The following is a 26,340-nucleotide window of genomic DNA, read 5'->3' on the forward strand; positions in this document are numbered from 1 at the left end:
TGTTGAGCCCCCCAAGCTGCTAGGAAAATTCCAAGCAACTGTGTTGTCTTGGCAACAAAGAAACAAACCACATGTATTGTATTTATGCCTCATGTAGGGATTTTGAGGTGTGAGGTTTTCATGGTCACATTTGCATGTCATTTCCAACAGCTGCTGGGAAGCCAGAGAAGCTAATGAAGAAAGTAAGCAGACAAAAAAAAAAAACCAACACTGAATCAGAAGCTCTGAGCCGAAATGGGAGAGGAAGTCTGAAACCGAGAGGAAACGCATATACTCAGACTATGAATAGCACCAAACTTCAGCTCAAACTAAGCTTATACAGTCAGTGGAGTTCAGGTCAACAGAGAAGTAAAACTGTAGGCAGTCTCATGGCTGGCTGTGCAAAGACCTTTCCTAATCCATCTGCAATGAGGAAGACAACTGAAATAGTGCAGGTCAGAGGGGCTGTGACATTATCTTCCTTCTCGGAAACATTTTGAACCACACACACACACACACACACACACACACACACACACACACACACACACACACACACACACACACACACACACACACACACACACACACACACACACACACACACACACCTCTTTACTGGGAATCATTTCCTGCTTGTTCTTTGTATTCATACAACAAAGTTGGACTTTAACCCACCATGAATGAAACCCAATAAGCCTGCAACCCAAATACCACCTACACTAATTATATGTACAAAAGAGCAGGACAAAGCATGGATAAATATAGACACAAAAACTAGTTAAAGAAGTGAACCCTCAAGACCATCAACACATTGTGGGTAGAAATAGAGGTGGGGGAAGGCTTGGAGAAAAGAGACCAATACTGAATCTATAAAAACAATGCAGAGAGATCAAAGCTGACCACAAAGCAACACACTCACACAGGGAGCAGAGAACATGACAGAGGCCACTGATAGAAAAAAAAGGGCTTTATGAACGATGAATGGATAAACGGGGAAGGAGGATCGACTCACATCATCAGTGTCTTTAACTCGCAGGATCTGTTCTCTCAAGTCCTGCAGGTCGTTGAATGTGGACTGTGCCGTTATGGAGTATACTAGTGCGAAGCCCTGGCCGTTCTTCATGTACAGGTCCCTCATGGCTGTGAATTGTTCCTGTTTAGAAGTGAAACGAACACATTATGAATTCTGGTGATTTCCCAGCACAAGATATGTGAATTAAAACCATTTACAGAAAGTGAGAGCAATGTTGCATAACTACTAGGCACAATTTCCAAACTCAGAGTTGGGCAAAATTTTTTATTCTATGTTGTGTTGGAAAACTTTTTTGATACAATCTTTTTTACACAAATACCAGACATAATGGCAATCTCCTTTAACTGCAGTTTTTTTTTAACCACCCAATTTTCTCCCCAATTTAGTACTCTCCAACTGCACCCTCTAGTTAGGACTCCCCCAATCACACAATACTATCAACGCTAGGAGGGTGAAGGCTGGCACAGGCTTCCTCCAAGACTGAAGCCAGACACCGCATCTTTTTGAACTGCCACTCACACAACATCATTGGACAGCTGAACGTGCTTGGAGGAAAGCGGCAACCGCCAGATCTGGTACGTCAGCTAACAGACGCCTGCTCTGACTAGCATAGTGCTGAGTGATGGGGGGGGGGGGCTATGAATGACTGTAGCATCACCAAGGATCGAACTTGCGATCTCCTAATGATATGGCCAACACTTAGACGGTTGCGCCACTCAGGAGCCTAAACTGTGGGTTTAATATAAAGTTATTTATCTTAAGACTTATTATTCTGTAACTACTAAAATTACTTAGGTACTATAAACTAATATGTAATTTATGGAGTTATTAGCATGAGAAATGAGGTGCATTTTCTGTGCACTACTGGTTAAATGCATGGTTCACTGAAATATCTATTTTACACAATTTTGCAAAGTCAACAGTCAATAATCGTTTTTGTAAATACATCAAAACTTCTCTCAACTCGCTAAAACTGCATCCAGGTCTTCATTAAGAGCAGGAAGACCTGACTATGTGGTTTAAGGTGAAGTATGACTTCCTGTGAACTATACAAATACACAACACTTCACAGCATAACAAAATGCTACAATACACTCTGTATGTCTATGTGACTTATGCACACAATATGCAGTCAAATTGGCTGCCTACAGCATGTGGCTACATGGTAAAGTTACAGTTCACAGTAAGTCATACTGTACCCTAAGTAACATTATTAAGTCTGTTCGACCTTAATGAAGACCTGAACAGAGTTTGAGAATGTGTTTATTGAAAAGGTTTGGGGATCTCTTCTAATGTTTATTAGCAACATTAACCTTGTAGATCCAGCACTAAACTACATAAATAAAAATTAGACATCAAAAATGTAATGGCTTATCAACTAGATCTGGGGTAAGTGGAAAATTGTGTTAATCTGAGTTTTTTTTCATCAAATCATTCCTTACAATATCAGCCCCTTGGATTCCAAAAGATTAGAAACATACTTTGTAAATGAACAGTAGTTTCATAGACAGTTATAAATTAATCTTCGGGGATGTTTTAAGAACATCTAGAAGAATTGTCTAGCACTATATTCAGATTCAGATTTAGATTCAGATTCCTTTATTGATCCCAGGGGGAAATTGCAGTTGTTACAGTTGCAGCCATTTATGTAAAAATAAACACTTTACTAATAATTTAAGACAATATAGAGAATTTACAGTATGTACACCAGATTTAAGTACTTAAGCATATAGTAAGGTGGCGGTGATTGTGATAGTAATGTGAAACATCAGGTAAAAGCAGTTACAATTATTTAAATTATTTAAATTAAGTTAGTGTCCCTCTGAGTTATTGCACACACAATTGTTATTATTGCACATATGAACAGTTTCATATTGAGTTTTGTGAATCAATCTACAAGCTTCTATAAGCTACAGAAGAGAATCATAGTATTAAAGCATGGGGGCAAACGCCCCTCGGTCACAGATAATCATTTATTTTCAATATATGCAAGATGCTCTAGAACTACACATATACAAGCTTCATTGAAACCGCTTCAAAGAGTTGCTTCACACAAGAATGTGTCTGAACTGATAGGTGCCACTTGTTAAGATAATGATGAGTTAACGAGCAGAAAGTGTCCTCATTAGGTTTAAGGGTTGCTTCTCCTTGCATACTGGGATACTGATCCAATGGCCCATGCCATTCTTGTTGAGTGGGAGGCTGTTGCCAAAGGAAACACATTTGTAAGGGTATGAAGAGGCCACAATGGAGACATAATTACTCTTCTGTCCACAGGACGGAGAGTCCACCTGTGAGGGCCTTGTGATTTGTTGAGGAGGAAAAAAATAAACACAAACACACATGCATGTGTGTGTGTGTGTGTGTGCTGCTGACACACTCAAACATCAAAGAGCTGCTTGGCCTCTAGTCTGAAATACCACAGGAAGGATACAATTGTCATATGTGCTTACAGCTGGGGTAAGTTGACATTTGCACTAGATACATCTAAAAAATAGAAAAGGCTAGAAACTTCCTTGTTCTCTCATCACCACATTCATTCATTCTTTTAAGTAAATCACCAGCAGACCTTCAGATACAGGCTAGATGATCAGAAAAGATTTTCCTTTCCAATACCGGAACCATAGAATGTTGAGTATTTGGTGATACTGATACTGTGACTTCACGGTGACTGGGCTGTTATTTTGCTTAATTGGAACAAACTTCTACATCTGCCTCATGTTGGTTTGTCATGAAGAACTCGCAAAACATACAAACCACCTCAGCACATACATTTCTATTTTTTGCGGAATTTAAATCTGGAAAATTGTAGGGATGCATGAAGGAAATAGTCCGATTTTTACCTTTTACCTCGTACCTAAAAAAAAGCTAGTTGGGTCAAAAACAGCAAATAATGTTACAACGCAACTTTGACTAATAAAAAGTACTAACACTTATGTTTCAGGTGTTAACTTATTCTACACAATGTGAGATTCAAGTATTTAAAAAAGGGAAAAAATATTTTGGCCAATCTGGCGGTAAAGAATTCAGAATAGTTAATAAATAAATTAATTGACATTTGTTTTCAGTTGGTCACACATGTTGAAACAGGCTAAACCATGAGTAAGCTTGCTGTCAGAGGCTTTGTAAGCTTGCTGTCAGAGGCTTTGTCAGCCATCTTGGCTCTTCAGTGTTAGACTGTGGTGCCACTCTGGCGCAGAAAGCCCAAGGACAGCATTCACCATCTGTCACCAGGGCTCTGGGGCTATAAAACAGGGGAATAGGAAACTGCAAACATGCCTTGCTCTCATCAGGGGAGAGGCCCACTCTAAGCCCTTTAGCACCTGAATGCGGAAAAGAAGGCTCCTCTGTTGTGTTTGCAACTAAAATACATTTGTACATCCTTGGAGGGCTTAGATCACATTTCAAAGCATGGATTCAGTGGCTTGAGAAACTCAACTGAACTTGATCTCTGAAAGCGTTAATGATTTTTGTCAAATTGAGCATCATAATAGATATACAGATATTCAAATCTGGTACTGAATTATACCAACAATCTGAGCTAAGCAAGAAGCATATAAGGATGTAACATGAGTTTAGGTCATTAACAGAGCAAATATGATTCAATTATGACCGTCACGATTACACAGTAAAACTCAATTTTAAAAATAATCACAATTTATCTCCTCAATGAACTGATAATGATTTGCTAGCAGTTTGCATGATGCTAATGTAAACTGCTACAACATATAATAACATTAAACAGCACCTAATAGGCTTCCTAATTCTCCTCCTCCAGGGGCAGTGCTAGAAATGTTTTTACAGAATGTTTTTATAGGATGCTAAAATGAAGGGGTGTTTTATCTATGGCTGGTGAAGAGGCAATATGTAAACATATTGGGGTGGAGGGGGAGTTGGTAGAAAAAGTCACTGACCCATAATCTAACTACATGCTTTATGCACATCAGTGCTGCACTGTCTACGCAAATCGGCCTGTTTAACATTTGACTTTACAGACGTTTGTATCATTCTCACAGCAGGAGCTACCGCTAATAACAGCAGACAAGCAATAGTTTTATTTTGTTTTAAGTTTATAACAGTTTTAAAGATTTTATTTTGGCACACAGGCCACAACCGTTTTTGATAGGTTGGGTCAGACATTGGCATCCTATTTGGTTGAATTCAAACAGATGAGTAATTAAACAATCGAGAAGACAGAGATGGAGTGAGGGTTATTTTTATTTGTCTAATTGTAGTACAGGCAGACATTAAACATCTCTATTCTAATGCAACACAATGATTGTGATAACGCATTTTATCAAGAATATAAATGACAGACCTAGATTTTACACTATGATGGGCTAGAGAAAGCTAAAACAAAAACAGGTCATTTAATGGAGGCAAATGGAACATTTTGCAGGAGGTGCTGAACAATTTTCAGCACTGCAAATAAAGTTATTTTGGAATTCTAAAGGCTGGTAATCATTAAATCACTTGATTAATATAAATGGACAACCCTAGATTCAACATCCATTTATGTCAAAGTATGCAGAATTTAAAATATTTAAAGTGTTTAAAATTCTAAATGCTAAGGCAACAAATTAGAATTCAGTCATAAGACCTTACCGTCCCTGCAGTGTCCAGGATTTCCAGCATACACTGCTGTCCATCCACCTCCACTTGCTGCAAAAAAAAAAAGAGAGGAAAACAAACAAATAAATAAAATCAATCAACAAAATTTGATATGAACACTAATACCATTCGATGCATTCCTTTCTCCATGGTTGGCCACTAATGATGCTGCCCATGGGGCATCCCAGAACTGCTAGCTAACTCCCTGCTGGCTTAGAAATGACACATAAACGGGCTGGCTATGCTAAATGCTAATTTAAAAAAAAAAAAAAAAAGCCTGCGGGGGCTACTAGCTGTCTCACAGCACTGTGTTCAATTTGACTCATATTGTGCAAGTTGGACCCTGAATGGGATGATCCAGATGCCTGAGAGAGACGACTGAATGAGCCATTTAGGATTAGAATCCTATGTCTCCAAATGCAAAAAGTAAGAAGACCTTAAAATGTTCTAGTAATAAAATGTATACATTATCTATCTGAGAAATACACGTTATGACCAAAAGTATGCGGACACCCCTCCTGATTATTGAGTTCTCGTGTTTTAGCCATACCCATTGCTAACAGTTGTATATAAAAAAAACAAAGACATGGCCATGCTCACTAGACAACCAGTGACAGTAAAGAGAGTCATACTGAAGAGTTAAGTGACTAAACATAGCACTGTCAGTCCATGAAACTTCTGCCCTGCTAGATCTGCCTTGATCAACTGTAAATGCTATTATTGTGAAATGGGAGCATCTAAAAGCAACAACAGCTTAACCACAAAGCAGTAGACCATGTAAACTCTCAACAGGACCTCTGACTTCATGGCTGAGCAGCCTTACATAGGCCTAACGTTACTGTGCATCCATTTCAATTCCAAGCATCAGCTGGCGTGGTGAAAAGCACAGCACCACTGGACTCTGGAGCAGTGGATGAATCACGCGTCACTATCTGGCAGTCTGATGGACGAATCTGAGTTTGGTGGATACCAGGAGAATACTACCTACAGGGTGCCAACAGTAAGTTTGGTGGAGGAAGGATAATTGGATAATTGTCTGGGGCTATTTTTCAAGGTTTGTGCTCAGCTCCTTAAGTCCAGAGAAGGGTAATATCATTGCTACAACATACAAAAACATTGAGGACAATTATATGCTTCCAACTTAGTGGCCACAGTTTAGAGTAGACCCTTTCCTGTTCCAGCATGACTGCACCCTGTGCACAAAGCGATGTCCATAAAGACAGGCTTTGACAAGTTTGGTGTGGTGGAGCAATGCACAGAGCCCTAACCTCAATCTCAACAAACACCTTTCAAATGAACTAGAACAGCTATTTTGAGCCATGAGTTTGTCCAACATGAGCGCATGACCCCACAAATGCACTTTTCACTGAATGGGCACAAATTCATGAGCGCTAAAATCTTGTGGAAAGCCTTCCTAAAGGACTGAAGTCTGTTACAGTCGCAAAGGTGGGCCCAGCTCTATATTAATGACCACAGTTTTGGAACAGGACGTCCAACAGGCTCATATAGATGTGTTTAGGGGTTCACATACTTTTTGGCCATATTATGTATAATTTCACCACTAGTTGGAACCATTTCAGTTGTGGCCTAGAGGATGGCTAGCTACACAACCTAAAAGGTGAAGAAATTTGTATATGACAACAAACAAAATTCATGAAGTGAAATATCTAAGATTAATACTCTCTATCCAGCTTTTAAGGAAAATCACTGGCCCACGACTCAGTTCTCTTGGGCCTTTGTTTAGGAGAGGCGTTTCTCTGAATTTTAGGACCCTGATCTAGAACAATCTTTCATAATCACCCTGAAAGAAATCCTGGCTTTCGAGTGGGGGGTTTCCACATTCCACATTTTTTTTGGATGAGTGACAACACAACATTGGCTTGCATCCAGTGCTGTAAGGCACTCTTTGTCAACACCGGTAAACCTCGCCCACAGGAAGTGCCCCTGGGGCGTCAGTGTGAAGCACAAAGAGGAAGAGGGGTGGTGACCCACATGGGACTTCCTGTTACAGTTTGACAGGAGCTCCATTTCTAGTTGTAGTTGTTGTCTCAGGGCCATGCGTCGTGGCCATTAATAAACATGAATGGCAGCAAACACGTCAGGCAGCTGATTTATGCATGCCCATGGTCCTTCCTTCCATTACTGATCTCTCTCATTACCCACCCACTCAGGTAAATCACTATCAGCTGAGGGTGCAGTCAGACCAACTGCAACTCTGCGTACACACACTCACACACATTTGCTCTCTGACACATTACAGGCACAATGCTTGATGACACAGAGGCAGGCAGACTTGTGACATGCAGAGTCATACAAAAGAGAAGAAGGCAAGTCAGTGTACACCCTTAAAAAATTCAAGGGTTTTATATAGTACCAATCCAACTTACAGGACCACTTGATACTTACATATTTGCATGGATAAATAGTTTTTATCCATAATGGAGAAGCTGCTGTTTATGGTTCTATAAAGAACCTTTTAAAAGCAGGTCTATATAGCACCAAGAAGTGTGGTGTGTCCTCTGATATGGGCCATGGGCAGCAAACACAGTCAAGTGTGTTCAAAATGTAGTGTGACAAATGAAGTGATGCGATCAACAGCGGGTCTGCCAATGCTTCAAGAATATCAGTTGCTGCTTGCCATGAGCTACATGCCACTAAATATGTACAAAGCATTCAAAATCTGTTCCACTTTGGTATAAAACAAGTTTGCTTTGGCCTAATTAATCAGTGATGATCAGAGGACCAAACTGGTGACTCATCTAGCTGGTAACATGGATAAGAACAAATCTAAATAAATCTGACTAAATATTATTAATATGCACCTTCTGAAGGTAATGCCCGAGTCTATTACATCTAAATACATAAACAAGTGATCATTACTTTATCTTTTTATTCCAGTTTCACCAAACATGTTAGAATGTAGGCCTCTGCACATTTTAATCCTCTCTCATTGTTTGCTTTTGCATTAATTGATGCTAAGAAGAGAATACTGAGTAAAATGGAATGACACTTTAAGGACACTTTTTGACAAGTTTGTCATGTCACCACTCAAAGAATTTGGTGGGTTTTGAGACAAATACCACCGCTACATTTGAGCCTGACATTAACAAGTTTGGAAACCCTTGCCTTAGAAGTTACTAGTCAAAGAACTTTTCCTTAGTACTACAGATCATCCTTTTTTGCTGAGTGTTAGGAGTGGCTACAGCTGTGTTTGTGTATATTGTGGAAGAGTTTAGCATACAGCTCTGGTACGGGGCCCATATCTTCAGTTTTTGAAGGCTCACCATGCATTTACACCACCATTAAAAAAACCAAGATAACTAGGAAGAAGGTGTACTTGCCTTTCTGTACGAGTCTTCTATTGTAGGGTCATACTTCTCCACAAAGATCCCTTGAACAAATTGAACAGTCTGAAGACAGAAACAGAGAGGTGAACTGATGTTAAAAGGCACTTTTTTATATATTTATATTTACAAGAGGCAAAGTAAGTTTATTTATATGACATTTCATACATAAAGCCAATTCAATGTGCTTTACATATATAAAAGCAAAAAGAATATTAAAAGAAAACAATTAAAAAAAACAAAAAATATCAAAGTTTGCCACTAATATTTAAAAGGCAAAATTTGCCCATTTTTAAACATTTACAACCTATAGTCTATTAAAGAATGGTGTTTGGACAAAGCCCAACCCCAGAAAATGAATAACGTATTACATTACGTATTACTCCTATAATGTTTAATCTGATTATAAACTATTTAATTGGGCTGTGTTTCTTTGCTCAGAAAAACAATAATGCTAGAAATAATACAAAATTAATACAATTAATTACAATACAAGAACTGATTTTATGTATATCAATTTCAACCATTTATACATCCTTTTCAAGGAAACCTTGTATTATTTGTAGTTATCTTCCAATAACAAGCTTATGTGATGGCTAAAGGTGTCAAGGAGTCAATAACTGATTTAGTGCATCATGTTTGGTTTAGTTTTTTTTTTTTTTTTTTTTTTAACTCCCAGATGAATGGTTTACACAGTTTGCACAGGTGCCAAAGACTTTAGCACAGAACTGTGTATGGCTTGATCTTGCCTAAACCTGCTGTCTTTAATCTGACATGGAATGGACCCAATGTTTTCTTTAAAGTAAAGATATAAAAAAATTAAAAGTAAGCGCAACAGCTTCTGAAATGCATTCAGGCAAAACTCAGTTCAAAGCATTTTCACAGTGCTAAAAGACTGCAGAAGGCTTAAAAATGACATCCATTGGCTCTTGGTTGTAGAGCAAACTGGTGTATAAAAATGACAGCCAAGAGCATAACAGGGTGTTCTTTTTCTTGGACACTAATGTTAGCAAGCAATTACCTGGTGCTCTGATAAATGAAAACATCTTTAGTGACAAAGGGCTTAAAAAGCAGGAATGAAAAAATGAGCCAGCAACAACATCTTCATATATAAACCAGTAAAAATGTGCCTTTGTCCAATTAACAGCAACACATTCATTCTTTGAAAGTAAATTATAGATTTAAATGAGCAACAAAAGATACCACAGAATAAAATCCATATTCACATCAAATTAGTTTCACTTACATGACCCAGATTGTGTAACACCACATAATACAGAAAACTCTTTCCTCACTTGGAGAAAATTAATTGTAAAAGGTACATTTAATGGTGATGATTAACCGGCAGTGACATGCAACCTCACAGCCTCAGCTACTTCAGTGTTACCATAGAAACGTAGAGACAGAGGAAGTAGAGTGGCAAGGAGACCTTTGATCGTCCTTTCCAAGTCTCACAAAGACCCCAAAAGATCTCAGCAGAGCTGTATTAATCACTTCCCACACGCACTCTGAGCACTAAACAACAAAAAGTAATTAAGATGCTGACAATTAGTGGGAGGCAGCAATTGCACTGATATACATGAGTGAGTGAGAGAATTGTGGAATAAAATAATATATATCCAATTCACACTGTAGTAAGGTTAATAATCGATAATTATGTTTAATTTAAACACATGTTTAAATGCTACGATAAAAAGTTCTGTTTTCACCAACAGAGGCCCTCTAATCAACAGGTGTTATGGAAAGTTCATGGCATCATGCATGACCCTTCTCATAGTAAGTTTAGCATCTTTCAGCTGTATTGGGGTACAATAAATATGTATATTTTGATGAGAAAGTTTTTATGGATGGTGTTGTGTGAAAAGATCAAGGGTACTACTACAAGCTGAGGGGCTGCAGATCAGAACCATTACGAATTTATCAAACACACGCACGCATATTCAGCCTGTATCATCACAGTACTCCATCCAAATAACCTCTGCATTGTCTCTTACTCTTAACCATCTACGGAGAAAAGCATTGCTGTTGCCAGAACAAAACCTTGTATCTCCAAAATGGTAACCTTACAGGAAAAGGAAAAAACCTACTTTACTTTTAATGTAAGCCAATGGAACCAGACTTTTTAGGTCATTTCTATTAGTCCTTTCCTCATTAATTTACATACAATGTGAAGAGTATATATATAATGTATATAATATATATTCTCAATATGTCCTGCTCAGGGGTCCTTCAGTGGTGCTGACAAACAGCTGAAAGTGCCAGCACGCAGTGACTGTAAATTCAGCTGTGCTTCTTACTGTACTGCAGTTTTCTTCCACAAAACTAGTTTACACATACACATGCATGCACATACTCTTTTCACACACTTTGCCAAAGACAATAAACATTAAATAAACACACATAGAAACAGAGGCTGACAGAATGTGTCATATGTAGAGAGCTAGTGATGTGAGAAGCAGGCACGTACAGGCAATAGATCCTAATGATAACATCTCTAAAGTGGAGTGAGTAACTGTAAGGGAGTGGTGTGTGTGGGCAGCCACTGTAGCAATCTGCACTGTAGAGAGAATACTACAGTGGGTCATATGATGAAAAGATAATCGCAATTGCTGAAGATATTTTCATTACATAAATTAAGTATTACAATATTTAGTTTAAGGTTTACAAATAACTGTAAACAGTTTAGTAACAAAAGAGCTGTACCACATTTAAAAGGCTAAGGTTGACCAGAATAAATCAAATACTAGCTGCTTGTTACACTGGTATTTATTTCTCTGTTTAGTATTCAGAATATTTGTTCTTCGTTCCTACAAAAATGCATCTGAATCCACACTCTGTGACTCAACTCCATCATGCAAACATTTCATGCAGGAATCGGTTTAAAAAGCAGGTTTGAAAATGAACAAAAAAAACAAGCACATCTTTTTATGGTGACAAAATCACCACAGTATCAGAGAAAAGTTTCCTCGTCTTAGCACTGGTACAGCAAGGGGGCTGCTCCAACAAGATCACCACATTAGTATATCACTATGTTAAACACAGTTTAGAACAGTTCAGAAATTGTGAGTGTATGATTTTACTGGATCACATTGGAATTCTCAATGCTCAAACATCTACATTAGAAATGAAAGATACAAGACATGAAAACCTGCTACTTTAAAGTGCAGCTTTAAACTTTCAATTGCTCCAAATTACTTTCACTTTCATGTCAGTTCTCAAAACATTTTTTTCTCTTCTCAAATGTCCTTTTTTCTGTTTGGTTATTCATTTTCCTTTGTGCTACTGAACCTTTTTGTCTTTTAGTATGGATCCTAATAACAAACAGTAACAAAGGCAGGCAGGACTTATCAGAATTTGGTCAGTTAGTCTAAAACCAGTTTTTATGATTCATGAAGTTGATCAGTGTTTCAGAAGTACTGAAGATACCAATGATATACTAAGAAAACTATACTTATCAACAATAACATAACGATAACAGTCATACTTTCCAGCCCTCCACCAACTGTAAAAAGACAGCAACAGATGTAGCACAATTGGCTGTGGAAGACTTTGCTTTGCTGTACAAGCAGCAGACCCACAGAGGCCCGCAGGGTATTTTAATGCATTGTACACCCCATAATACAGCACTGCTCTGAACTCTACAGCCGCTGAGTAGGTCTTGGAGCAGAATTTGGGTCAGATGGGAAGAACTTACGTTCAGAACGCACTCCAGAAGCTCCATTTTTTTTCCAGTTCACCACAAAAGAGCAACATTCTCTAATCACCGCAGCCAAGTGATCTGGAAGTGGATTACCACGAATGTTTTTACACACACACACCCCCCTGAAACCTCCTTCAAGTCTCATGCTTCAGTGATGAAGTAGTCCAATATTTCAATGGGCCACATTCACTACATGTCTGTGATAGCTATGGGTCACACACACACACACACACACACACACACACACACACACACACACACACACACACACACACACACACACACATATATATATATAAAAAAATCATTAAAAGATGACAAAATATACTTTGGTGGCTGTCAGCATACTTGGGGAGGGCAACTATAATCTGTGTGTGAGAAACACTGCATTCGTACAAACACTCTGAATGTCAGCCTGAATGCTGCACACGTAGCTAACATGGCTGTAACTTAGCTATAACTAACTAAGCTATTTTTATCATTTTGATTAAGAGTTAAATGGTTTCCTGGACATATCAACAGACATAATTAAGAAATGAATGCAACAACTAACATTTCTCTCACAATAACAGTGAGTTTTTATATTCAAACACACATTTTGAAGGGTCCAGTCACAGCAAATCAGCATTTTAATCTTCAAAAGGCATATTTGGTAATTAAGACAGATCAGTTTAATCTCCTGCAGCCTAAAACTCTTTTCACAGCTCATATTTCATTTCTGACTGTAGTTCACTGAAGCCGAGCCACAGATGTAAAGCCATTCAAACTCAGCAAAGGCTAGTTTCTTCACAGATGGAATGAAAAAGAAAAAAAAGTTTTATTGAAATAGATAATTGCTTCCCCCCTCCCCGGATTCTCTGCCACAGTCCTCCTCTTTGATTGAGTCTGTGTGTGAGAGTGTGTGAGTGTGTCTGGCAGCGTTGAGGAGGGGGATTGTGACATGACATTGACATCATTCTCGGAGCATTATTCAGCCCTCCTCAGGAAATACTTCAGTTAGCACTTCATCCACAAACCAAACGGTTCTGAAGGAGCTCCACTGAGAGAGGGAGTGGATCTCATCAGAACACAGGCACACACACCACTTCACAATCAGCACAGCCCAGCACCATTACGCCATCTCTTACACTCGTACACTCACACATTCGCTTTTCTGAAGAGAATTTAAGGAGGAATATCTTTCATCTTTTATGGGGCGAATAATGGTTTTGTCTCCTGTGCTGAGTCAGGTTAGGGCCCTAGGATTTTTTTGTCATTAAACTCCTTCTTCTCAATTTATTTCAGACATTTTTGTAATTCTACCTATTTATCTGTAAGAAAGTGGGTGCAAAAATGCTTCAGAAGCATAAACAGTAATGAAGGGGCACTTTCCTTTTTTTAATGAAATAAATACTGAGTAAATACTATAAGAATAAATACTTAAGAGTAAAAGTAGGGCAAATTCTGGACATCCATTTATTTATATATGATGCTTATGTTTAGCTCTACCTTTTGCTTTTCTTGAGGTTCTAAGGTGCATGTACACTTTAAACAAAACACAAAAAGATTCCTTTTGAGCAAGAGAGAGGACAATATATGTGGGTCCTTATGCTGCACTGTGCAGCACGTTTTTTGTGGTTATTTTGTCCCCAGACCTTCCGTATATACATTTGGTCCAATTATATCACATGGCTGTTTGCATCCCAGTTACATGACTGCATGGAGGAGTAGTCGGTTATTTTTTTTTAATTCAGAGCAGAGTCTGATTTTTAATTACTTTGGAACTGTTTGGAAGATGTGTTTTTTGGTATCTTTCATAAAGTTGTTCTATTGTTTTAAATAGGAATAAAATTTGTGTCTGTGTAATTCAACAATTAAGATGGGAACAAGTTCATTCAGAAAGGTTTGATGTGAAATGCTCTGTTCTAGAGAAGCTCCGAATCAGATTTCTTTACAATGGTGGTGGTGAAAACGAGAGTGCAGATTGCAATGTCTTCAAAACAAATACACCCGTTTTATTTACTACCCAAAACGAACACTGAACATGCACACTGGTACATTTACATTTACAGCATTTAGCAGACGCTCTTATCCAGAGCGACTTACAAGAAGTGGTTTGTCAATCTAGAGAAAGTATCTTTGCTAGTTACCAATAGCTTAGAGAAAAAGACAGTCCTGAGCTCAGATACTGCTAGAAACAAGATGTCACTGCAGACACCAAGAGAAAAAGAAACAGAGTTGAACGCAGAACTCTGTGCCATTCAATGCAATACAATAAAAAAAAAACAATACAATAAACTACAATACACAGTGAAGTACAATAAAATAATGGCAGCTTATACTGGTAAAATTGTGGCAAATATGAACAAAATTTTCTTCAGGGACCGTTTTGTCCTCCAATGGTCTACGTGTACTTCTCCACCACAAATGTTTTTTAAAAGTATGTTTTAGGCTAAAACCTTCTCAAAAGTAGTGTAAATTGATGTCTCAGGTATGAGGAAGCATCTTTATTAACATTCTGTATAATAACTTTCTGTAAACTCTGGTTCCCATCACCACCACTGAACAACTCTGACAAGTTTCTCAAGAATGAATGTTTTCACCCTAAACCACTCTAAATAACTATTTAGATCAACCATTTAAATTACAAAGAATAAAAAAAAGAAATAAAAAAAGAGGATCTTTGAGTATACTCCCACCTTTACACACACCCTCAACCTGCCATTCCCATCTGCTGCCCCCACCAAAAACATCATACAGATGCACAGCACTATGTTTGCAGATGCCTCAGTATCCCAGGCTGCCTGCCCTGCTGTAGTCAGGGAAACCCATTGAGTGTGAGCAAACAGAAATGACCAGCACACTCCCAGGCCCTGAACTCACTCCCAATAACCCAGGGTCATCAATCACGAAGAGCACAGCCCTCTACTATTGACCACTATATGACTACCAGGTCCAGTGGGCTAATGGATGCTGTGTTGAAGGTAGCTGAATAAGAGACTGTTGTAGTTGCAGTATAAATAGAACAAATGGATAAAAACTTTATTAAAGAACACCACAATGTAAAGATGTGAAGTGTGAATTTGTTGGCTAATTGCTGCAATGTAAGCTGGACAAATGATGATGGGATATGAGGCAATACAAAAATAATCCAAACGGCCTCTTCATCACAGATTTTCATACAACACCCTGTCACGGTTTATTCTTTATGTTCTGTATGAAGAGCGCTTAGTCACACTTCATGTTATGCTTGGCTATTATTCAGCTCCCTTCAGTACATCAGATACTAACCCTGTAGGCCACACTGCATCTCTGAAGTGTGGTTCTTTTTACTGTTGTTTATGGAGCACCATGACCGAAAAAGCACTCCTCCAGCCTGTGCAAAAAGCTTCACTGAAACTGAAATACAATCATCCAATCAATACTGAACATGCCTTCTGCCTAGTCACTGCCAGTGGTTGGTGTTTTTAAACACCCAGTAGTCTGGCTAAACAGGATTTCTTGCTTACCCAGTTAACCTGAAGCTTAGATAAGCTAAACCTGGATTGTCGACCTCACAACAGTATCTTTTATTGGAATACATCACCATCGTGCCTCATGCCCAGTTTGATCAGGATAAGTTCTAGATTTGAGATTTATACAGAGTTCCTGACTGAGGCTATGTTGAACTTTGTTGATACAGGCCCCAGAGCTGTACAGCACTGTCCATAAATGTTTACCATTGTCAAACAAACACATTAACCCACTGCCTAAAATACATATCCTGCTTCTTTTTAAGCATGGAATGCAGTGCACCTCGCATCTACAAAAAATGCCCCAGTGGATGCAAAAATGCATTATAATAATAACAATTTTTTATAACATACAAACTTGTTTCAAAAATAAAAAGTTGGAATGCTGTGCAAAATGTAAATAAAAACAGGATGCAATGATGTGAAAATAATTAAACCCATTACTTAATTGAAAATAGTACAATATATAAAATGTAAAAATTGCATTGTTTTTTGAAAAACGGATAACGGATTTTATGCCAGCAATATGTTCCAAAAAAGTTGGGACGGGTATGTTTACCAATGTGTTGCATCACCTCTTCTTTCAACGTTTTCCCATTCTTCTTTGCTAAAGGATTTCAGCTGCTCAACAGTTCAGGGACCCCCTTTGTCATATTTATTGTTTCATACTGCACCAAATGTTTTCAGTGGTGACAGGTCTGGACTGCATGTCAATTCAGCACCCACACTCTTTTACTATGGAGCCATGCTGTTATACGTACAGAATGTAGTTTGGCATTGCCTTGCTGATATAAGCAAGGCTTTCCCTACAAAAAATATTGTCTGCATGGCAGCATATGTTGCTCCAAAACCTGCATCTATTTTTCAGCATTAATGGTGCTTTCACAGAAGTGCAAGTCACCCATGCCATGTGCACTTATGTACCCCCTTTACCATCTATGCTGACTTTTAAACCGGCGCTCATAACAAGGCAGTTGTTGCCTCTGCTCTTTAGTCCAGAGGAAGTCTTTTCGGAAGTGTTCCTGAGCCCACTAAGTGATTTCCATCACAGAATCATGTCCGTTTTAAATGCAATGTCGCCTGAGGGCCTGAAGATCACAGCCTTCCAATATTAGTTTCCAGCCTTGTCTCTTGCATACAGATATTTTCCTTGCATACAGATGTTTCACCAGGTGTTTTTTATTTTTTAGCATTACATAACTTTACCGGCCTTTTGTCACCCCGCCCTAAAACTTTTTAAAAATCCGTTGCTGGCATCAAATTCAGAATGGGCATATGTGTTTCACAAGTTTCAACATATGTTGTCTTTGTACTATTTTCAATTAATTATAGGTTTAAATAGTTTGCACATCATTGCAGTCTGTTTTTATTTACATTTTGTACAGTGTCCTAGTGTTTTTTTGGAAACTGAGGAGTACAAAGTATATGACAAAACAGACACACACTCCAACAACCACTATGTTTTGATGTATTTTGAAAATAATTTTTAATTGTATCAACAATCTAAATTAAATTAAATGAAATCATGGTGAAATATGAGATTCCTGGATGCACGTAATTGTTTCCTAAAGAACTGTAATAAAATCAAACTACCTCTGCACAGCACAAACCTGACCACAAAGTCTCGGCCCAGTAGGCTTTAAACAGTGCTAACTGTGGTCCACGTGCTGGTGCTGCATTAACATTACTGCTCTACACTGAAGGCAGTAAAAGCACTGTGCTGCATGCAGACAGAGTGCACCGTTACCATGTTGACCCGACAGAAGAGTGATCTGACTGTACAGACCCCCCCCACTTCTCAGTCTCTGAACACGAACCAGGGAAGGAGCTTAATGCGAGTACATTTACTCGTCATGGTCTTTTCACGTGGACGTATCCACAGTGCTCCAATTAGAGGTAATGGACAATAAAAGTCTGAACTGCACACTGAGAGAACTCTGCTACGGCTGAAGAGATGGAAGGGGGAGCAAGGGAGGTGGGTCATTCGCACAGCCCATGGCGCGCGCACACACACACACACACACACACACACAGAGCCAACAGCTTCTCTGCCGGGCCCCGAGGAGAGTGGGTCGGGCCATTGTGGCACTTCTCCAGTGCGTCAACTATTTGAGTTCAGTGTGATGGAAATAAGTAGGGTAACATGCTGGGAGAGGATGAGCTACGCTAGTGAATCTAACAGGCTAACAAGAGAGTAACAAGGTTAGACAGGGCCCAGACAGTGCCAGTGTCAACTAGGCATGGATGTGGTGAGAATATAGATTTGAGTATTAATTTACTTAACTAGACATTCAGTAAAGGAATTTGTATTTTATATATTATATATGAAACAAAGCAGAAGCCTAATTCTTAGCTAAGCTGCAAGATCAAACTGTATCATTATGTTGTTCTTGCAAGTCAGACTTCTCCTATCAAGAGAAAGTCTGGTGCATTTAAGACAAGATTAACTGATTAGGCAGATTATAAATTGTGCACAGAAGTGTGAAGTGTGCAGATAGTCAGTTTACTAGACCAGCTTACTGTGCAATAAATAACCATAAACAGAAGCCTAACTTAACACTCCTTAAGTAAATGGTGAAAATAGAGCTATCTTTCTAGTATATATATATATATATATATATATATATATATATATATATATATATATATATATATATATATATATATATACACACACACATACATATACATATATCTACATACATACACATACATACATACATACACACACACACACACACACACTGAGAACACTTAAACAACACAATATAACTCCAACTAAATCAAACTTCTGTGAAATCAAACTGTCCACTGAAGCAACACTGATTGACAATCAATTTCACATGCTGTTGTGCATGAATGAAATATTCCCATTGAATACTTTGTTCTGTACAAAGTTGAATGTGCTGACAACAAAATCACACAAAAATTATTAACCATTGGAGGCCTGGATTTGGAGTCACACACAAAATTAAAGTGGAAAAACACACTACAGGCTGATCCAACTTTGATGGGATGTCCTTAAAACAAGTCAAAATGAGGCTCAGTATTGTGTGTGGCCTCCACGTGCCTGTATGACCTCCCTACAACGCCTGGGCATGCTCCTGATGAGGTGGCGGATGGTCTCCTGAGGGATCTCCTCCCAGACCTGGACTAAAGCATCCGCCAACTCCTGGACAGTCTGTGGTGGATGGAGTGAGACATGATGTCTCAGATGTGCTCAATCGGATTCAGCACAACCCCCATCTGTGGACATCGGGCCCTCATACCATCCTCATGGAGTCGGTTTCTAACCGTTTGTGCAGACACATGCACATTTGTGGCCTGCTGGAGGTCATTTTGCAGGGCTCTGGCAGTGCTCCTCCTGTTCCTCCTTGCACAAAGGTGGAAGTAGCGGTCCTGCTGCTGGGTTGTTGCCCTCCTACGGCCTCCTCCACATCCTCTGGTGTACTGGCCTGTCTACTGGTAGCGCCACCTGCCTCTGGATACTACACTGACAGACACTGCAAACCTTCTTGCCACAGCTCGCATTGATGTGCCATCCCTGGATGAGCTGCACTACCTGAGCCACTTGTGTGGGTTGTAGAGTCCGTCTCATGCTACCACGAGTGTGAAAGCACCACCAACATTCAAAAGTGACCAAAACATCAGCCAGAAAGCACAGGTACTGAGAAGTGGTCTGTGGTCCCCACCTGCAGAGCCACTCCTTTATTGAGTGTGTCTTGCTAATTGCCAATAATTTCCACCTGTTGTCTATTCCATTTGTACAACAGCATGTGAAATTGATTGTCAATCAGTATTGCTTCCTAAGTGGACAGTTTGATTTCACAGAAGTTTGATTTACTTGGAGTTATATTGTGTTGTTTAAGTGTTTTATATATATATATATATATATATATATATATATATATATATATATATATATATATATATATATATATGTGTGTGTGTGTACACACACACACACACACACACACACACACATATATATATATAAAAATATAAATATTATACATACACACACATACACACACACTACAAAAGGTACTGGCAATCCAGCACGATACAGTTTTTTTTTCTGCCTGCTGCCATATTTATAAAAATTAAAAAAAAAAAGTCCAGTGGAAGGCACTCACAGAGTCATTTTGCCATCTCTGACTCAGCGTATGAAATGAGAGTAACAAACCAGAGGCCAGATGTGTTCTCACAGCCTCTCAATGACCCTTCCGAGGACAGGTCCTCAAGGGACAGACTAACTCTCACATTATGGCCCAGAGTAGCCTTCTCCCTTAAATCAAAGAAAACCAGCTTCTGCTTCCAAGAAACTGTGGGTGCAGCACTTCTAAAAAATGGGGTGCTAACTAAAAGTCCATAGGGGCACTCCTTGCACTCAACTGCAAAATCAACATCCATCCAAGCAACCATCCAATCACTCAATATTAAAGCAATATTTTATATTTTGGCAAAAAAAAAATCCCCTCATTCCAAATGTAGCTGACCAGCCAAGATACTTGTGGTGTGTTTTTATTTTTTTTTTTTTTTAATGCAGAACCACTTATTTTTGACTGCCTTTTCTAGCTGAACAGATACCAGAAAATAAGATAAGACACTGTGACATTAATACATCATGAAAATTTCTTGAAATTCTTAATAAGATTTTTGCCATGTCACCCACCACTACAACATATCTTTTCAAGCTGCCACTAACACAAAATCATTGTGCTGCTCAGCGTACTCTGTTAAGTGCTAATGCTGTTAGGTCAACTAACAGACACCCACATTGGCTATAGGTAGAGGGAGGGCCAGTGAAGCCAGTTATTCTCTCCTGGATGAATGCCACTGAAAACCTCAGCACAGTTGGCTAACTGCTAATTCTGTTATGTCAGCTCACAGACACTCACATTGGTTAGCACTGTGCTGACTGATAAGAGAGGGAGGCCAATTACTCTCCTGGACTCCCGAACATCAATGGCTGTGGCATTGCTGGGGATCAAACTTACAACCTCCTAATGAGGTCAGCAGTGCCTCTCAGGAGCCCCTCAAAGTGGGCCTTTTTAGCTTTGCAATGGAGCAATAAGGCTAATGTCAATAAGAAATGGAAGTTTATACCCCATCAAACTGCATACTTAAATCATTATACGCTTGTCTCAAACATTGGTGAATTGTTAAGTAATCTCAAACAGACTTCTCTAAGTGGTTTCTGACAAGGTGTGACACTTATCTAAAAAAATATAGAGAAAAATACAGAGGAATTTCAGGCTTCAAGATGGCTGCCACCACCCTTTTTAAGCATAATTTTGTCCATTTTTACTGAATACAGCATGGATTAGTATTCATGATGCCAATTATGGACTAAGCTTCCATTGCATGTTAGCCTTACAGTCTCAGTGAAGAACCTCAGAGCTTTAGACACCAAACATGTCTTGGCTGCCATCAGTTTTAGCCCAGCTTCCATTTGTGTTTAAGGGAATTTGACTGTCCATAGACATGAAAATGGGGTACATCACCCTGATGCTTTAAAAAACATTATCTTGGGAGATCTTGGCAGAGGACACATCAATATAAATATGTTCCAGTTTGAATTATTTAAATCATTTGAACCTAAAGGAGATAAGAAGGGACAGAGTCACTTACCAGAGCGGACTTGCCGACACCTCCAGAGCCAAGGACTACTAACTTGTATTCACGCATCATGCAGTGTGTCCGTTATCACCTGAAATAAAGAGAGGAAGCCGGTCAGACATAGTTATTCCACACAAGATGATTTATTAAGCCAAAGAAATTTCTAAAGCAATATTAATTTACAGTTTAATTGGTCTTCAATGCCGTCATGGGGAGAACTAGGATACAGAGCAAATGCCTAAGGTATAGCTGAGGCTGGAAACCTGAACCAAAAAATACAAAAGAATAAGCACAAACCAGGAAAGCACCGAAAAGCCCTGTGGGTTACCAGATAGATGCAAGGTTCATTCCATTTTAGATGACATGTTAACCTATCCTCTCATTACTAGAGCTGATGTGTGAGATTTCCGGCAATATCTGGCCAACTCTTGACTTCCTCCACAACGATGTGGGACTATTAGCACAAGCTACAGCATGTCACTACTCCACCACACCTTCCAAAGGTCATCAGCACACAGGAAGGCAAGTGGGAGCTTCTGCTGTTACTGATCAGATGGTTCTTAACACACCACTTGAGCAGCGCAAACACTTCTCTGAAGGGTGTGGTAGAGCATAACCCTCTTATACGCACACACATACACAGATCTGGTCCACTCCACACCCAGGCTCCTGGGCTCTCTTTCTGCTTTTTCCTCTCTCGTTAACTTCTGCTTTGGCTTCTGCTCATCAAAAGACATACTGAGCTGCAAATAATTTGGACTATTTATCATTGAGATAGCTTAAAGATATCAATGGACATCAGAATTGGCATTATGATAGCAGATGGGTTTGGAGGGCAAAAATATGAATGTGATCCAAATCTTGTAACAAATCTAGCCTGAAATACTACAAGCTCGCATTGCGTGATGTGATCTTGTTAGCCGTAAATTTGTTCTTATGTGGTAGAAGAGTGTTTAAGCAGTTTAAAGTTTGATGGTCAATATCAACAAAGAAACAGTAGTAATTTGCTATCTCTAGTTATAGCAATAACATATTGGCCTTTGCAATACCACCCGCACAGAAAGCTGCAATACGTAAATAAGTCCTCGGTTCCCAGAACACACACATATGCGCACACACACACACACACACACACACACACACACGTTTCGTTTTCATGTTGTGGGTGAGAGCTTTGACCGTGCTACAGTCTTCCTTTTCAATCTAATGTGGTCGTCAACAGGGAAACCACATCTTTTGTTGGGAACATGAAGTCAAGGAAATCAGTGTCACAGGGCAGTAACCAAATTTATCTTTAAAAATGAACACAGGCTGCTTTGGCCATTTAAGCACCCTCTTTTGGGTAACCAACTAGTTCACTAGCTGGAGAGGTATTTTTGTCCCTCCATTGCATCACCATGAAATGGAGAGCTGAGACCCAATGATGCATAATTCTATAAAAAAAAAAAAAAAAAAAAAAAAACCCACACACACACATAGGTAAGGTCAGATCAAGGGGTTAATAATAAAAATAAATCTAACAAATATAGCATTGATGACCCTTGCACATCTGACCTGGCACAGAGCTGATTCTGTACAAGTGTTAAGAATCTGGGTGTACAGCCTGTGTGTACAGAGAATGACTGGATGTGTGTATCAGTCATGACCGGGCTTTATTGGGCATCAGTACAGTGACTGGAGCCAGACTGACTGACACAGTACACTCAGAGAGAAGCGATTAAAGGGGTGCGCACCACTTAACCAAATCTAATGCAACAGAAACATGGCCATTTGAGACAGACCCCCTCCCCATCTAACTTCATTCCCTCTAAGCTCCCCACCAAAGAATAAATCTTCTGCTGTCATCTAATGTTCTGCTTTCCATTTACATTGGCAGGAGAAAGGGAGGGAGTGAGTAAGAAAGGAGGAGTGGGAGAAAGATGGGTTTGTTTGGGAAGTGAGTAGAGAGAAAGAGTGAGAATAAGACTTCTATTGTGACATGCTCCCTCAAAATGAGAACATGGCAGAAAATTGGAAAACACAACGTTCCTTTAAAAAAAAAAAAAAAAGAAAAGAAAAAGAAAGAGAGAAAGAGAGAGAGAAAGAGAGAAAGAAAGAGAGAAAGAGAGAAAGAAAGAGAGAAAGAAAGAAAGAAAGAAAGAAAGAAAGAAAGAAAGAAAGAAAGAAAGAAAGAAAGAAAGAAAGAAAGAAAGAAAGAAAGAAAGAGAGAGAGAGAGAGAGAGAGAGAGAGAGAGAGAGAGAGAGAGAGAGAGAGAGAGAGAGAAAAATACACAGACAGAAGACAGAGTGTAAGGGCACTCAATTCGGCGGGTAGCCTTTTCCGTTTGAATGGAGAAAAATGAATATCCCCTCTGTCATCCTCTAAGGAAGTAAAGCAGATGTTTCAGCACTTTTATGCATTTTTGCAAGTTGACATTTGCCTCTTTCTTTGGACCAAATTACAACGAAATATTTAATCTCCTCTCACCGTGGGCTCATTTTACTTCTTTCACTGCTCTTTTCTTCTTCATCTGTTTAATGGGTAAATGATAGCCAGCTTCACATTCCTGTAACTGGTGTTAAAGTCTTAAAGTCTGAACCATCTAAAAAAAAAAAAACATCTTTACACTGCAAAAGAACTGAACTGTGGTTTAGGTTGAGCCACACTGAGACCAGCTGTTTAGTCCGGACTAGGGGTGGGAATCTCTAGGCACCTCACAATTCGATTACGATTCAGGGCTGCGATGAGATTATAAAACGATTATTGAAGCACCTTGATGCATCTTTTTTTACTATACAGGATTCCTATTTATTCACTGTGTGAGGACACTGTAAAAATACTTTTGCTTTAAAGCTAATGATCCATAATGAATTTACTTGCACTACCTTTAATAAATCAAACGAAAGTGATCTAGAATTCACTGCTCTTGTTCGAGACGCTGCTGCCACTAAACTAAAATGCGCCGTTAGGGTGATAAGATCCAGTGGCAGTCGATGTCCATGCAGTGTGCAACACAGTGCGAAAGCCCTGGCTCTCAACAACTGAGAAGACTGCCGGTCACATAGCAGTGAAATCTCGCCTCGCTAGTAGCTACTAAAAGGCAAAGAGATTCATAGTTTTTAGCCTATACTAGGACATCAGCACATACCAAGCCACACTGGACATTAAACATTGTGGGTCCCAAGGTGGTATGATTTTTGTTGAAAGGACAAAATGGCTCTTCTTAACATTTGGGTTGTGACTCCTAACCTGGCTTTTAACGCAGAGGGTGTCGGTCGGATTTCTCCCTCATCCATTGTATTTTTGTTATGTGCCGCCACAGACTGTCCAGGCTCTGTCCTTACCCACTTCCAAGTTCCGCTTTTCACATTGTGCCATTACAGTATAAAATTAAATATTTAGAAAAAAGTTTTTTGACATTTATAAATCGATTCAGAATCATCCACATCGTGATGCATCTAAGAATCAAGTTTTTCCTGCACACCTAGTCTGGACCGTGGTCCAAGACACTTTTCAGACCTGCTATTTTGGTTCAAAGGTCCAGACCAAACAAGGTAGGTGTGAAAGCACCATATGAGAAAGCAAGAGAGACTGAAATAGAGAGAGTCAAAAAGAGTCACATACATCTAAGCAAGTAGAGGAAATGCAACTTTGTAAACAAGACTTTAGACAGACTCAGGAAAACTTCAGCAGCATTTAGTACTTAGAGTCATATGCAAAAGTGAGAACATCTCTGATCAAGACATTTTGTTGATTTTCTAAGTGAAAATAAGTTAGCACATTTACACAGAACACACTTAAATATGGCATGGTTCTGCACACTTTAGAGCAAAATAATGCACGATTTCTACTATGCAGAAGTGTGTTCAACAAAATCAACTTGTCATTTGACCAGGGGTGTTTACACTTTTGCATATGACCAAGTATGCATGTAGAGTGTGCACTGAAGTGTTGAGTCCTTTAATGTGGCAACTTCACGAAAACAGGAAGAGTTCTATAAGAAACCAGCAGAAGGAGACTGTACACCATTTTACAGTTAACAGAAATGAAAAATATAGTTAAAGAGACATTAGTCATCAGTGGGGGGGAGTAGGAGTGCATGTCCAGTCAGAGAGGTGGATCATTTTAACCCAATTTAAGCAACAATTACATCATGCACAGTTTGACATCAACATGACATCAACTCAGAGGAATCTGAAAAAAGGACCCCTCCTACAGCTGCAGCAAAAGCCAGTCACAGACTTTAGCATGCATTAGAAATTTGTTGTGCAAATGTTTTAGGGACTTGGGAAAATTATACTTAATAAGCAATATGTCTGGGTAGTAAGTCATTATTTGCTTAGACAAAAAAATAAATATCTCAATAAATACAAAAGAATATACAATAAAGAAGTCATTCTTATTGTATCATTGTGTCATTTTACTGTAAGGGTTGTTCATTTAACTATTTCCAAACCTCTTCTTGAGTAAGTGCAGAATTATTTGTAGTTATCATCCAACATATGATATGGCTGATCAGTTCTTCTTCATGCTAAAAATGTGCTGGTAATAGAATTTAACAATTCTATACAATAGCT

The 26,340-nt window shown here is 39.0% G+C and overlaps 1 protein-coding gene across 1 annotated transcript in view; it reads right to left on the reverse strand.

Moving 5' to 3' along the window:
- The window catches only part of rap1b (RAP1B, member of RAS oncogene family), a 78,766-nt gene that overhangs the window by 12,997 nt on the left and 39,429 nt on the right, over window positions 1-26,340 (reverse strand). Inside the window, exons 2-5 of the mRNA XM_017716857.2 lie at window positions 21,796-21,874; window positions 8,968-9,036; window positions 5,621-5,677; window positions 995-1,135 (exon numbers count right to left, since the gene is read on the reverse strand). Coding sequence (XP_017572346.1) covers window positions 995-1,135; window positions 5,621-5,677; window positions 8,968-9,036; window positions 21,796-21,855 — 327 coding nt within the window. The 5' untranslated portion in view covers window positions 21,856-21,874. The remainder of the gene's footprint in view (window positions 1-994; window positions 1,136-5,620; window positions 5,678-8,967; window positions 9,037-21,795; window positions 21,875-26,340) is intronic.

Source organism: Pygocentrus nattereri, chromosome 1, assembly GCF_015220715.1.
Source record: "Pygocentrus nattereri isolate fPygNat1 chromosome 1, fPygNat1.pri, whole genome shotgun sequence".
Taxonomy (NCBI): Eukaryota; Metazoa; Chordata; class Actinopteri; order Characiformes; family Serrasalmidae; genus Pygocentrus; species Pygocentrus nattereri.